Genomic DNA, 13,449 nt, shown 5'->3' with positions numbered 1-13,449 from the left:
TATACAGATAGTGATTAGCTCCACAAAATCGGGGTAGAAACCAAAGTTCTTATATACTGTGGACCACGGTCCACGATATAATTTGCGCAATTTCCCCGAACACCAGTGATCAATTCCCAATTCGATCACCTTGTCAAAGGATTTGCTCATGTCTATTTTCATACTATCCATGCCCTCTTTTCGCCTAGTTTTTCTGTTTAGATAATGATAGGCCTCGTAAGCCAAAAGTAGGTTAGCAGAAATTAGTCTTCCTAGAACAAATGCACTCTGAGGGCTGGAAATAAGAGAGGGGGGAGAGGTTTGATTCTGTTTGCTAAATTTTTGGCAAAAATTTTGTACATGACATTGCACAAGGAGATGAGTCTCAAGTCAACCATGGATTCGGGTTTGGAGGTTTTGGGGATAAGAACTATGTTTGTGGCATTGCTACTCATAGGTACGGATGTCAATCGGGCCCGAACCCGATGGGCTAGTCCGAAAAAATCTGAAATTGACAGGGCTATAGCCCGAACGGGTTAGCCCGATGAGCCCGAAACCGATAAGCCCAATGGCTCGATAGGACTAGCACGAACAATTGAAAACTATTCTTTATTATAGAAGTGATGTGAAACATAACATACATGGAATTTATATGTGAGTTCATCTTTAGTATTTTTTTTTATCACTAGGTACAATTTTAAATAAAATTTTAATAAATATATAAATTAATAAATTTTAAATAAATATAAATAAACATATAACTATAAATATATATTATACTAGTTTTATACGCGCATTGCGCGTATGGGTTAATGCCCAATGTTTATATTTAAATAAATATTTGAAAGTATATATCAATGCAAGATTATATAGGAGAAGTTTATACATGGGTAATTGAATGTCGATTTTTTTTTATTTAAATATCTAACTCAAAGTATATGAATCCAAGATAATATAGAAAATTCATTATAATTATTACTAAAATAAATGTTTACAACCTTATAAAATCGATAGTCTAAATATTTGGTCTAAAAATGATAGTCTAAATAAATACTACTTTTCATTTGAATTTTTCTAAGTGTTCTTAATTCTCTTTTGAGTAACATTGTCATTGTCTTCATCTTTACTATTTGTTCTCTTCCTTTTTTTTGGTAGTGTGTTATTTGCAATTCGGTTATTGTTGGTAGCATAGATGACAACGTCATGCAATGATATTATGATATAGAAGCTATTGACTTTCCTTTAGTTGTTCTGTTTGGGGTTCATTTGGTTCAATTATTATTGTTGAATGAGTTATTGTGGATAAAGAAATCCCTAGTTTAAGAAATTAAATAAATTAATAAAAATTTGAAAATTTTAAATATTATATATTCCAAAGATATTAAAAGGTAGTTTCTCGCTTCAATTTGCTGGGTAATGGGTTATTTGAGTACTTTCATTGTCAACAAATCCCCCAAGTAGTTAATATGATTGGTTTCAAACTATTCTTTTTTATTTTTTTCATGGTATTAAAGAAATACATATGTATCATTATTTGGTATAATAACTCAATAAGAGTAAACTAGAGCAATTCTGCTTCAATTTGTTGGGTTATTTGAGTACTCTCTTTGTCAACCAATCCCCAAGTAATTAATATAATTAGTTTCAAATTATTTTAAAATTTTTTTTCATAGTATCAATAAAATACTTGGTAAATAAATATATAACATTACTTTGTACTATAACTTTGATATTTAATTACAAGATATTGTAAAAATAAGATAATGGACAATGTAATGAATATCAATTGATAAATTTGAATGTAAAGAATCTTTGCATGAGAGAAAATAAAGACAATATAACTAATGAAATTATTTCTCTTATTTAATTTAATTTTTTGATAAAAAATAATTTTTTCAAATAAAGGTATTGTAGACACATAATTCTAAATTAAAGAAATACATATGTATCATTTTTTGTTGTAGCTAATAATTTATTTAATTTAATAAGAGAAAATAGAGTGAGAAACTTAATTATGTCAAATTTGATTGAGATGAGGTTCGAACTTAAGATCTTTCTTATAGAAATTAATGGGTAAGTTAAAAGTTAACGGAATATTAATGGAGAAGATAATATTTAACGAAAAACTTAACGGATAATCATAAAAGTAAGATTAAATTAGGTAATCTCTATTAATAATATTAATCTGAATTATCTTAACCATCTATTTGATTAAATAATTCATCTGAACCATCCATTTGATTAAATAATTTGACTGCCATTTTTTCTACCCATTTTAGGCCTAACTCTCTTTGGCTCTTATTAGTATAATAGATATAATTAATAAATAAATAAATAAATATTATAAATAATATAATAATAAATATATTTTTTTATTTAATAAATTTTAAATAAATATAAATATAATATATATATATATATATATATATATATATATATATATATATATATTATAAATAATATAATATACTGAAATGAATTTCCAATTCTAGTTCTGGAAATTCATTCTAGTTTCCAGTTCTAGAATTAAAATTATACTTTTTATTTTTTATTTAATTTGTTTGAATTGTTAATTTGTTATGTTGGTATTTAATATTTAGATATTAGATTTTAGATTTGGGTTATTTGATATTTCATGCATAGTTATTACGACACCCCATTAAGCCGCGGCACTCATTGACCGCCTTGTCGCCTAGGAAACGTTAAAATTTGGGGGTCTTAAACCGAATCGAACGCCGAACAGAATTAAATTTGAACCGAAACCGAACCGTTGCAATTGCATTTGTTAAAATTTTGATGTGTTCAATGCTCATCCGGTTGACCCGTTCTAACTTCTAATGTTCTATCGAATATTCAAATGCAAGTATTCATTTATCTCTTGATTTAAATTTTAAAGTGTCAATGCTCATCCGGTTGACCCGTTCTATCAATCCGGATCCGGTTGACGACTTGACCCGTTTTATCGAATGTAAGTATTCATTTTCGATTTTAGTTCAAATAGTCTAGCCCGCCCGATAAGCCCGGCAACCCGAAGTTTAGGGTTAGGGCTAACCCAAATCCAAGAATAAAATAATAATTAACCGACAACCCGAATCTGATAAACCCGATAACCCGACAGGGCTAGCCCGATTGACATTCCTACCCATAGGGACACATTTGGAAATCCTAACTGATTCACAGAACATTATCACATCTTCCCCTAGGATGTCCCAATAATGCTGAAAGAAACCCGCGGACAAACCATCAGGTCTTGAGGATTTATCTTGGCACATATCAAACAAAGCCTTTCTAATTTCCTCCCCACTGAATTTCTTTGTGAGGTTAAGGTTCTGGACAATGTTGATCTTTTTTTCAAGGCAGCTCAAAACAGGGGTAAGATCACAGCTAGACGGAGAGAATAATGTGTGAAAATAATTAAGAATAAGATCATGGAGATCTTTATCGCTTTCAATCCAGTGGCCATTTTCGTCCTTCAATCGCCGGATTCTGTTCAATTGTCTCCTCCACCTCACCGCATTATGATAGAATTTTGTGTTTTGATCCCCATCCTTAAGCTAGAATTCTTTGGCCCTTTGTTTCCAAAAAGAGTGTTATTGATCAAGGGCTTTCATGTAGTGCTGAAGTTGGGCTTCTCTAAATAGGGCACAACCCCTCGGGTCAGATCTTTGCTTTAGAGATACCATTCTTCTTTCCCAGAATGTAATACGCCTTTAACATATATAGTTTCTAAAGCATCAAATTGAAGTAGTTGGCGTATATAACCCAAAGAAATACAGAACCTCATTTGTGTTGAGATCCTTCTCCTACTTGCCAAGTGTATGATGGTTATTTTCTCTTTTAACCTTCACCACCCACGTGTTCCATGTCTTGCACATATATCTTCGTCGCTTCACCACCCCCTCTTTCCCCTTCTTCACCCCCTCGTTGGGCACTCTCAGCCCCTACTGCCCACGCCGTGGCCTAGGGAACCTAGTTGGTTGTGGCCCCCTTACTTTGCTACAATAGCCCTCCATTAAAATAAGTATAGGCTGGTACACCTTCATATAAAAGACATGAAGTAGCTTGATTAGTTGGTGCTTGTTTAACCATCCAAAAGGTCACAGGTTTGACATTTCACTCCCTTACCTTCCCATGTTGTCAAGCCATGCGTACAGTGCAGTGATGCACCCACCTTCACATGCCTCCTCAGTGAGGCGCCATTGGTGCGACAGGGCCAGCTCAATCGCCTGGCCTAGTGGTGGTCATGACCCCTTCTTGTGGGTTGACATGTTGTCTTTCATCGCCCCTCCTTTTAGGCCGACATGCTTCAATTCTCTCGCACCCCCTTGCCTTAGTAATCCCTCCTTTTCCCTTGCTTTGAGCCTCCTTAATTCCCTCCTTTAAACCCAACAAAACATCTTATTCACTCTTCTTGAGCCAAAACTTTGCCAATAAAACAAACTTTTTAGACTCCATGACCTCATCAGCTAGTATCATTTTCTAACATAAACATCAAATCTTCATCTTGACCTGACTCATTTTACATGCAAGGATCGTAAAACGGTCTCACAAAAGACTTACCTTATATTTCGATGATCGGATGAGAAGTGGATATCATCCCCACTTGGTGTATACATTTTAGTATGCTTGCAAATCCATAGGTACACACATCATTTTAATTTCCAAAAGATAAAACTTATTTTCTTGTTTTTTTTTTAAATTTATTTGGAAGGTGCATGAGGACAGAGATTATATTTTTATAGTTGCTATTTCGAAAGTATCTAGCTTTTTCAAACAAGTTCTGTCATCCTTGGGCTATGCCTATGACCATGCAGAGAATAAATTAAATATTAATTTTTAATTTATTTTTAAAACAAATAAAAATATATAAAATCCCTTTTCTTTTATGCAAAAAAAGGATAGGCATGAAGAATAATTTTTATATCTAAAAATAACGAATTTGATTATTTTCAATATCCTTGTCAATACCCAAATCAATGTAAATGAAATTTTTTATTCCCTTCTTTTTCTTTTTCTCAATATATAGGAGTAGGAATATACTAATTTTTCTTAACTAATTTAACATGCATAATATTTCCTTAAACCCTTAAACAAGCTTTTCTTCTATACGACCTTCCGAATAGTTTAATTAGTTCCTAAGTAATAGGATTGACCTTTCGAATAGTTTAATTAGTTCCTAACTAAGGACATAGGATTGAGTCTTGACAGTCGCAATATAATCTTACGTATAAGGTACGTGTATATACAATTGAAAGTGGAGTGTAGTGATGCAGGGCCGGTCCTGAGCACGGGCGGGCTGGGCGATCGCCCAGAGCCTCATGCTAGAAGGGGCCCATCCATATATATGTATATGTATACATATATATTATATTGTTATAATTATATTAAAAAATAATCCAATGGGGTAGCTCAAGTGGTAAGTAAGCTATTTTTATGAGGAAGAATTTTGGGAGAATGTGGGTTTGATTCCCACAAATGACAATTTCTCTTAGGCTGGCTCCCACAAAATTGTGGTTGTGTTAAAGAGGAGAACTTTTTAAAAATATTCAATGTTTTCTTTTTTACTTTAACGCAGCTAATATAATCACAAAGAGGAGATATAAATAAATTTTTCAAAAAAAAAAAACAGAATAATCTAATGAAAATTTGAAACAATTTAAAGAAAATAAATGTATTTCATGTTATTTGAGATTATTATTTTTTAGTATTATTAAATTTTAATTTTAATTTTAATTGTTTATATAGGGCCCATTTTTTTTAATTTCGCCCAGGACCTCCAAAATGTTTGGACCGGCCCTGAGTGTGACGCAGTATGCCAAGCTTACGACTATTTAGATATTAATTAATATTACTTAGAAAATATTTTATATATGGAGAAAAAGTTATATAGAGGATATTATATAATAAATAAATAAAAAGATAAGTGTATAGTTGTGATTCTTTGAAATAGGAAATCATTTGAAATAGGAAATCATGAATATAGGGTTGTAATTTTCATATTTAAAATTTTGATCGTGCGTTTTTTACATAGTGTGTGATGTTTGTGGAATAAAAATAATAATATAATTGTGATTTTTAAAATTTTAAGTCAGTATCGAGTAAAATTCAAGTACTTGAGTGATAGTATTGAGACGAGTCCAGGTAATATGATGCAGTGAAAGTAAAAGGAGCAATCAATCAACAATATAATAGACGCACAAAACTGAAAAAAAAAAAAACAATTAATTAATTAACAAAGAAGAAAAAACCACTTGGGCAGTCCATAGATTTAATTAGTTAAAATATCATATACAATCTAAGCTTTACTTTATATCTTGTCTATAAAAAAAATAAAAATAAAATAAGAAAAAAGCTTTAATTTATACATAGCTGCTTCATATCCGATCCTTATCTTAGTTTCATGTAGCTTTTCCATAAGTTTCATGTAGTTTTGTAGGAAAAGGTTGAATCCTCGGGTATTTGAAAGATATAAATTGAGACAAATATTTTGAAAGAGGTAAATTACGATAATTTAATGATCATAAGATTAAAAGATATAAATCACTAATTCAGACAAATATTTTGAAAGAGGTAAATTACGATAATTTAATGATCATAAGATTAAAAGATATAAATCACTAATTCAATAGCTCACAAGCCCAAATACCAGTGCGCATAAGAAATTAATCTGCCTAATTTGAATATAATTCATGACAAGATCAAATCTGCTCAATTTGAATATAATTCATGACAAGATCAAATATCAGTGTCCACAAGAAATCTGTTCACTTTGAACATAATCCTCACATTACCACTATTGAGATTTAAACCACAATTTCTTTTTTTAAATATTGTCTGGTCTACAAGAAATCTGTCCACTTTAAACATAATCCTCACACTACTACTATTGAGATTTGAACCGTAATTTCTTTTTTTAAATATTGCCTACTAAACTAGTGATCTCATGTACCCTGCTTTTGATGATGGATTTACAATAAAATATTTCATTGCTTGGCTATTGCAAACAATTAATATTAATATATATAATAATAATAACCACTCCATTAATGGACGATGCATCATTACGTACCAAATTAACATAATCTATAATCACCAGGCCACAATCATAACAATATTAATATATCATGAAATTGAACCAAAAATATGTGGGCCATTAGATTTCTCACGCAACACACATACATTTCATTCCATGGAAATATTCATCAGTCCATCACAAAGTTTCATATGTGTATTCATAGTGCTGGCAAAGCCTGATTGATTAAAATTAATATCAAACAAGAAAAACTGAACCCGGTTCGGTACGCATCATCATATCATATCCCTTGCAGGCAGCTAGCGGCGGTCCGATCAGGCGCCGGGAGCCGCGTCCTTGACCTTACCTTGAAGGTAGCCGCCGGCGTAGTCCTTGACGTGGTTGGCGGTGTCGACGATCCTGCTGCGGGCGTAGTCGAACCGGTCGGAGCCGGGCGGGTGGAAGCCGCGGTAGTAGCGGTAGAGCCAGGAGACGGAGAGGATGGCGGCGATGGCGAAGGCGCAGACGGAGAGGAATCCGGCGATGGCGATGAAGAGGACGGTGCCGATGGGGATCCAGAGGGGGCTGGAGATGAGGATCAAGGGGGTGAAGAAGATAAGGCCGAGAATTGAGGCGGTGAGGGTTAGGCCGGTGAGGAAAAGGAGAATCCCGGCGGAGATGACCAAGGTGAAGAAACCGAAGATCTGAGAGGAGTTGGGGGCATGGTCCTGAAATCTACGGAGGAAAGTGGCGGAGGGGACTATGGCGCGTGGCTGCAGCGGCAGTCTTTGATTTTGGGCGGGGAGGGATTGCATGTCGGCCATTTCAATTCAATTCTGAGCTAGCTAGCAAGATAGATAGCCCTAGAACAAGAAGAAGAAGAAGAGTTGTTACTTGTTATTTTAGGAGAGATAATGATGCATTGGAAGTGAGAAGGGTAGCTGGGAATGAAGGTTATAAAAAAAATGGGATGTGAAGACACGTGTGGGGTATACAGTTAGCCAGCCGCGAAACCCCATGCAAGCATGGCCACACGTGGGAGGCTAACTGAAGCTTGGACCTTTTCTTTTCTCTTCTCATCAAAACTAGGATCCATCTCTCATCTATCATTTCTTTTCTTTTTTATTTATTTAATAAATTCAAACAAGTGCATGTTGACATGCACTTAAAATTTTGACACAAATTAAGTGAATGAATGTGCTGCAATCATCTTAATTGTCTATATCATAGTTTCACTAGGCACTAGTCGGGCGATAGAATAACGTCTAGCGCCTAAACAACTAACTATAATAAAAATAAATAAATAAATAAATAGTACGCGCGGGTAAGTATATGTCATATTATATATATATATATATATATATATATATATATATATATATATATATATATATATATATATATAATACATATATTATATATACATATGTGTGTATGGAGAGCCATTGATCTTGTCAAAATTAACGTTCATGATTAACAATATTTTAAAAAAAATATCGTGGCAATTTGATCATTTTTCATATGGGTCAAACTTAAGGTGCGTGATTTTTCTTCTTAAGGTGCGTGGATGCGTTAGTTGTTGAAACTTAAGTGCGTCGGTCTAAAGCTTTAGGTGCGTGATTTCCCTTCTTAACGTGCGTGATTTTTGTGTTTAAGGTGCGGTGTTTTGAGCTTAAGGTGCGTGTTTAATTGTTGAAACTTGAGTGGTGATTGGCTTTCCTTTTAAGGTGCGTTTTTTTTCAGTATATACGTACTGCGACCCAGCGCGGTGGATAGGCCGGCGATGCCTTTTTTTTTTTTTTCTCTCTCCATCGGATCGCCTCTGTTTTATCTCTCTCTCGCTCTTGGCGGTCTGTGCGTCGGGCGGCAATAGCGGCGGCGATCTGTGCGTCAGGCAGGGATGGTGACGACGACTTTACTCTGTCGATTACGATCTATGCGTCGTCAGTCCTCCCTTTTCTCTGTCGATTGCGGTCGAGAGCTCCTTCCTTTGTTACTGCTAGATTTCTTTTGGTTAAGGGAATAAATTGATTATGGACCTATTTGTTATATTCTGGACTTCCTTTAATTTTTGGACCCAATGCAAGTCAAATTTTCCTCTTTATTTGGGCCCTTAATATTAATTTTGGATCAAGTTTCATGCTAATATTATATTTTGGGTCTATGATTATTTAAATCTTTTATGATATACATATACATGTATAAATTATTTTGGGTCTATCAATAATGGTCTCTTCGGTTTTATTCGAAACCGTTTGGTAAATTGCCCTTTATTAAGTCTAATAACACCAGAAGCGTTTTTTCTTAAAAGTATATGGGCTAGCAATTTTTTATTTTTTATTTTTGCAAAATTGAGAACTATATTATTTTCAAATTTCCATTCAATTTATTATTTGAATTTATTGTTAAATATGCTCATATATTAAATTGTTACTTTGTGCACTTTATTTGGACAATATGATTTTATAAATTCCTATGCATATTCTGTTAGCATAATATATAGTTATGCTTTACAAATGGACCTTCAGATTTAGCTAGACTTAGTATACATAGATTTTTTCTTTGAAAGTTGTATACACTTGTTCTAGACAGGAGCAATTGTTTCACATGGCCTCTTGATATTATAATTTATATCGTTAAGAAGTCCATGAGCGATGTGGCTCAAAAAGCTAACTCCTTAATTTTTCTTACGTCATCCCTAACAAATGCATTCCTTCCCATAAAGGACCCATGTGCCTATAGAAATCACCGAAGGATAATTTTGACTAGTACATATTCATGGTCCTTTCTAAAATCACAATTTGTCTGTCTCACCTTGATCTTTCAAAATTATAAGTCAAATGACTGATCCTAAATCAGTTATATGCACAATTGTGACCCAACTAAAGTTGTGTAAGCAGAATGTCTCTAGCACGGATTTGATTACCGAGACCTTGTCTTCTTTTCCTCACCACCCTCCTCCCATAACTGTAGAAGCTCAAATACCTGTTGATGCAAATATATAATGCATGCCCAACTGGCTCTGCACAGATGCCCAAGCACACAAATGTCACCTACTAGTGCAACACCAAGAGGGGTTGCGGAAGAAGATGGGAAAGAGGTATGACCGAGGTGGCAACAACAATCAGTCCCGGAACTTGAATAAAAAGCAAAAATGATCCAACTTGACAAAAAAAAAAACAACCATAAAGTCATAACTTTGTCCCAACAGTAAGTTATGCTTCACGTATGGGTGTAAAAGGTACTGCTCACGTGCGTGCAAAACCAGACGCATTTTATTGAAACATAAATGAACATCACAATGTTGAATCTAATTAAGTAGCTTTGCCTGAAGCAAATGATCTTGTTGGTAATATTAATAAACTACTTTTTCATTCAACATCATTTTAGTGATGTTCCCTTTTTAGATGATCTTTATGTGAACCTCTAATTTCTATTGATAAGGTTTCCTTGGTGGGTTCCGGTAGAGCTGCCCTTTTATACAAAAAATTCATAAATTCAAATACCTTATCATAACCTATATTGTTAATGGCAGAAAACAATCTGACTTGAAGTTCCATGCACTAAACTTCCTATGAGTCGGTTGTTTAAACATGTTCGAATGGATGACTAATACTTGAAAACGCCTAATTTTTCGTTTTTTATGAGGTTGGGCATTAAGGTGGAGCATCACGTACCTTATGTATTCAATATAATGGTTTAGCTCCTTAAATAAGTTTAAATTATTTTTCAAAAATCCGATGTGCCGGATACTTGTTGGGGAAAAGTAGTATTCATGCTGCTACTTTAATTATAAAACTTTGGCACACAACATATCCCTATTCCCCCTTACATCTAATACGTGGTTTCAAATCACACATTTTTCAATCTGCGTTTCTATTCTTATGTATGCAGTCCATTCTATTACATAACCACCAACCTCCAAATGTTGTCTCAAATATTGCCCCTCAGAGAGACACAATGGATACACTGACTGCATGAAGATCGGTTCACGACATTAGGGGGAGATATGATGAAATTGAAATGGTATGTCGAGAAATTTCATGGAATGAAAATGATCTTCGAAAATTAAATCATGTACTAATTAGACTGAATTGAAAGTTCAGAAGGAAATCAATTATAATATGACAAATAAATCTATTTCATAAAAGAGTGACTAGGTCTTATACACATTCCCCAAATTGGACCATATATCTACCAATACTCATTGGCACCAGATCTAGTAAGAATTTTGTCACAATAACTAGATCTAGTAAGAATTTTGTCACTCTTGAAAAATCTTAGAGTTATATCTTTAATACGATCGTCTAGAAGACGAGAAAACCCTGTAAAAATTATAGGTGCACCTGTTGGTCCCGATAGGTGAAGGAGTGAGTCTAAAAGGGGAGGGGGGGGGGGTTGAATAAACTCACTAGGTTTTAGAAAATTTTCACAAAGAGAAACCCTTAAAGGAGTTAATACTTTATTAGAGTTTTAAGCAGCAGAAATAAAGTTGTTAAATGTTCTTTACTTTGCACGGTTTTGATAGATATGAAAATGTTAGGCTTGGTTCGTGAGTATGCTAAGCAAAAGATAAAAGCAGTAAATAAGAGAGTAAGGGAGAGAGAGATTTTTATAGTGGTTCGGCTGTTAATGAAGCCTACTCCACTCTTCTTCACAACTTTTGAAGGATTGCACTATTATCTCCGTTTATAGTACAATATCCTCTCAACGCGCTCCTTTGATCACAAAGCTAGGCAACCACGCTATTGAAGGTTTAGTCTTCTCCGCCTCGCCTCTTTCTACTTCTTCTAAGTAGAGGTTGGTTGAAGATGGTTGAACTTTTCTCCAACTTGGAAATCTTGGCTTTGAGCTTCTTGAATCAACACTTGAGTATCACAATTAAAACATGTGCTCCATCTCAACTAAAAGCCTAAGGACTGCACATATTATATTTATGCTCACACGCCCCCTCAACGTGTGTGGTGGATTCCAAGCGCAACACGTGGAAGTCTCTTTTTGAGGGTGACGCGGAGATTCGAACCCATGATCTTTTGCATGGCTCTGATACCAAATTAAAGTATGTGCTCCATCTCAACTAAAAGCCTAAGCTGATAGTTGGACTGCACATATTATATTTATGCTCATAATCACAAGATTTCTCTAAAAATCTGGATTGAGAGTTTGAGTTTTTTCGAATATTTTTGCTCACTTTGAATTTCTTGAGAGCTTAAATGAGCCTATTTCACGTATAAAACCAACCACTTCAAATGGAAGGGAGCTTGGGTATTTATAGCCATGAAATTTGAGTCCATTGGAGGGAAATCAAATTTCAAAACCTATGACTAGTGTGTAATATCCGCTGGGTAAAGTTGTCACATCCGGATGTCAGTACCTTTTTAGCCATTTGTCTACTTTAGTGTAAAGACAATTTGTTATATGTCTTACACAAAAGGACATAACATTTAATGTTCTTTGGGATTGCTTCCTAGAATTCGTTTGACAATGATCATCCACAAAATCAAGGCTATGGACAAGACAAACTTCCAGAGAATGTCTCTAGACTTGTCCTTATGAGTGAATATTAACTCATGCCTTAGAAGCTCATGAGAATGATTGACCTTATCATTCTCTCATTATCTCCTCGAATGAATCAACTTGATCATTCGGTCTTCTCAAGAGACTGACCCTTCCAGTATTCGGCCTTGGTCTTCTTGATTTTTCTTGGTAGGTCTTCAGCCTTGAATTCTTCTAAGTCTTCGGCCTTCATGTCTTCAAGTCTTCGGCATTCATGTCTCTAAGTCTTCGGCCAATAGTTTCCTCGTATTTGGTCATGAACTCATTACTAAGAGTTCTATTGAGTATTCGGCCTATAAGTAAAAAAGCAACAAAGACAATGTAAAATTGGGGGGTCTCCTCTGGCTTTTGGTATCATAAAAAATCAAGAGCTCAGGTTTCTAACAACACCAAATAATCATAATACTGGGGTGCGGAACAACCAGATATAAATATCATTGAGAAATGATTATAATCTGGTTAATTTTGAAAATTACTTTTATGGGATAAATTCTTGAAAATGTTATAAGTTGTCAACAACACAAATTGCCTTTAAATTGCTCATATTATATGACAATCTGGATCCAGAACTAGGTGTTAGAAGCGCCTAAATTTATTAACGTATAAAAAGAGCAATTAAGGCATATATATCTCGACTCGCTAGTATAATCATTTTTGGGCATCATTAAAGGTATTAACCATTTAGGTTAACAAATGGTGTGAAAGGAAAATGAGAATGATGAGGTGGTATAATATAAAGCGAGTTTTGTAACACTAGGGTTCACATAGAGACCCTAAAAATTGATTTTAATATACTATCTCATAATGATTATTAAAAGTTCCGCTACATAATTGGCAGAATAATAATAATAAATTTTGATATGAAGCTTATTAAAGTCATGACCATAAGATTATGGGTCATT

The 13,449-nt window shown here is 34.2% G+C and overlaps 1 protein-coding gene across 1 annotated transcript; it reads right to left on the bottom strand.

Moving 5' to 3' along the window:
• Positions 1–7,109: 7,109 nt before the first annotated feature.
• LOC116009769 (oleosin 16 kDa) lies at positions 7,110–7,913 on the bottom strand. The gene has a single exon (XM_031248899.1). It carries the CDS (start codon positions 7,813–7,815, stop codon positions 7,327–7,329), a length of 489 nt encoding a protein of 162 aa, XP_031104759.1. The 5' UTR covers positions 7,816–7,913; the 3' UTR covers positions 7,110–7,326.
• Between the last annotated feature and the right edge of the window lie 5,536 nt (positions 7,914–13,449).

This window comes from Ipomoea triloba, chromosome 2 (assembly GCF_003576645.1).
Source record: "Ipomoea triloba cultivar NCNSP0323 chromosome 2, ASM357664v1".
NCBI lineage: Eukaryota > Viridiplantae > Streptophyta > Magnoliopsida > Solanales > Convolvulaceae > Ipomoea > Ipomoea triloba.
Note: the sequence above shows the minus strand (reverse complement) of the source record. Positions and strands in the feature narration are given on the sequence as shown.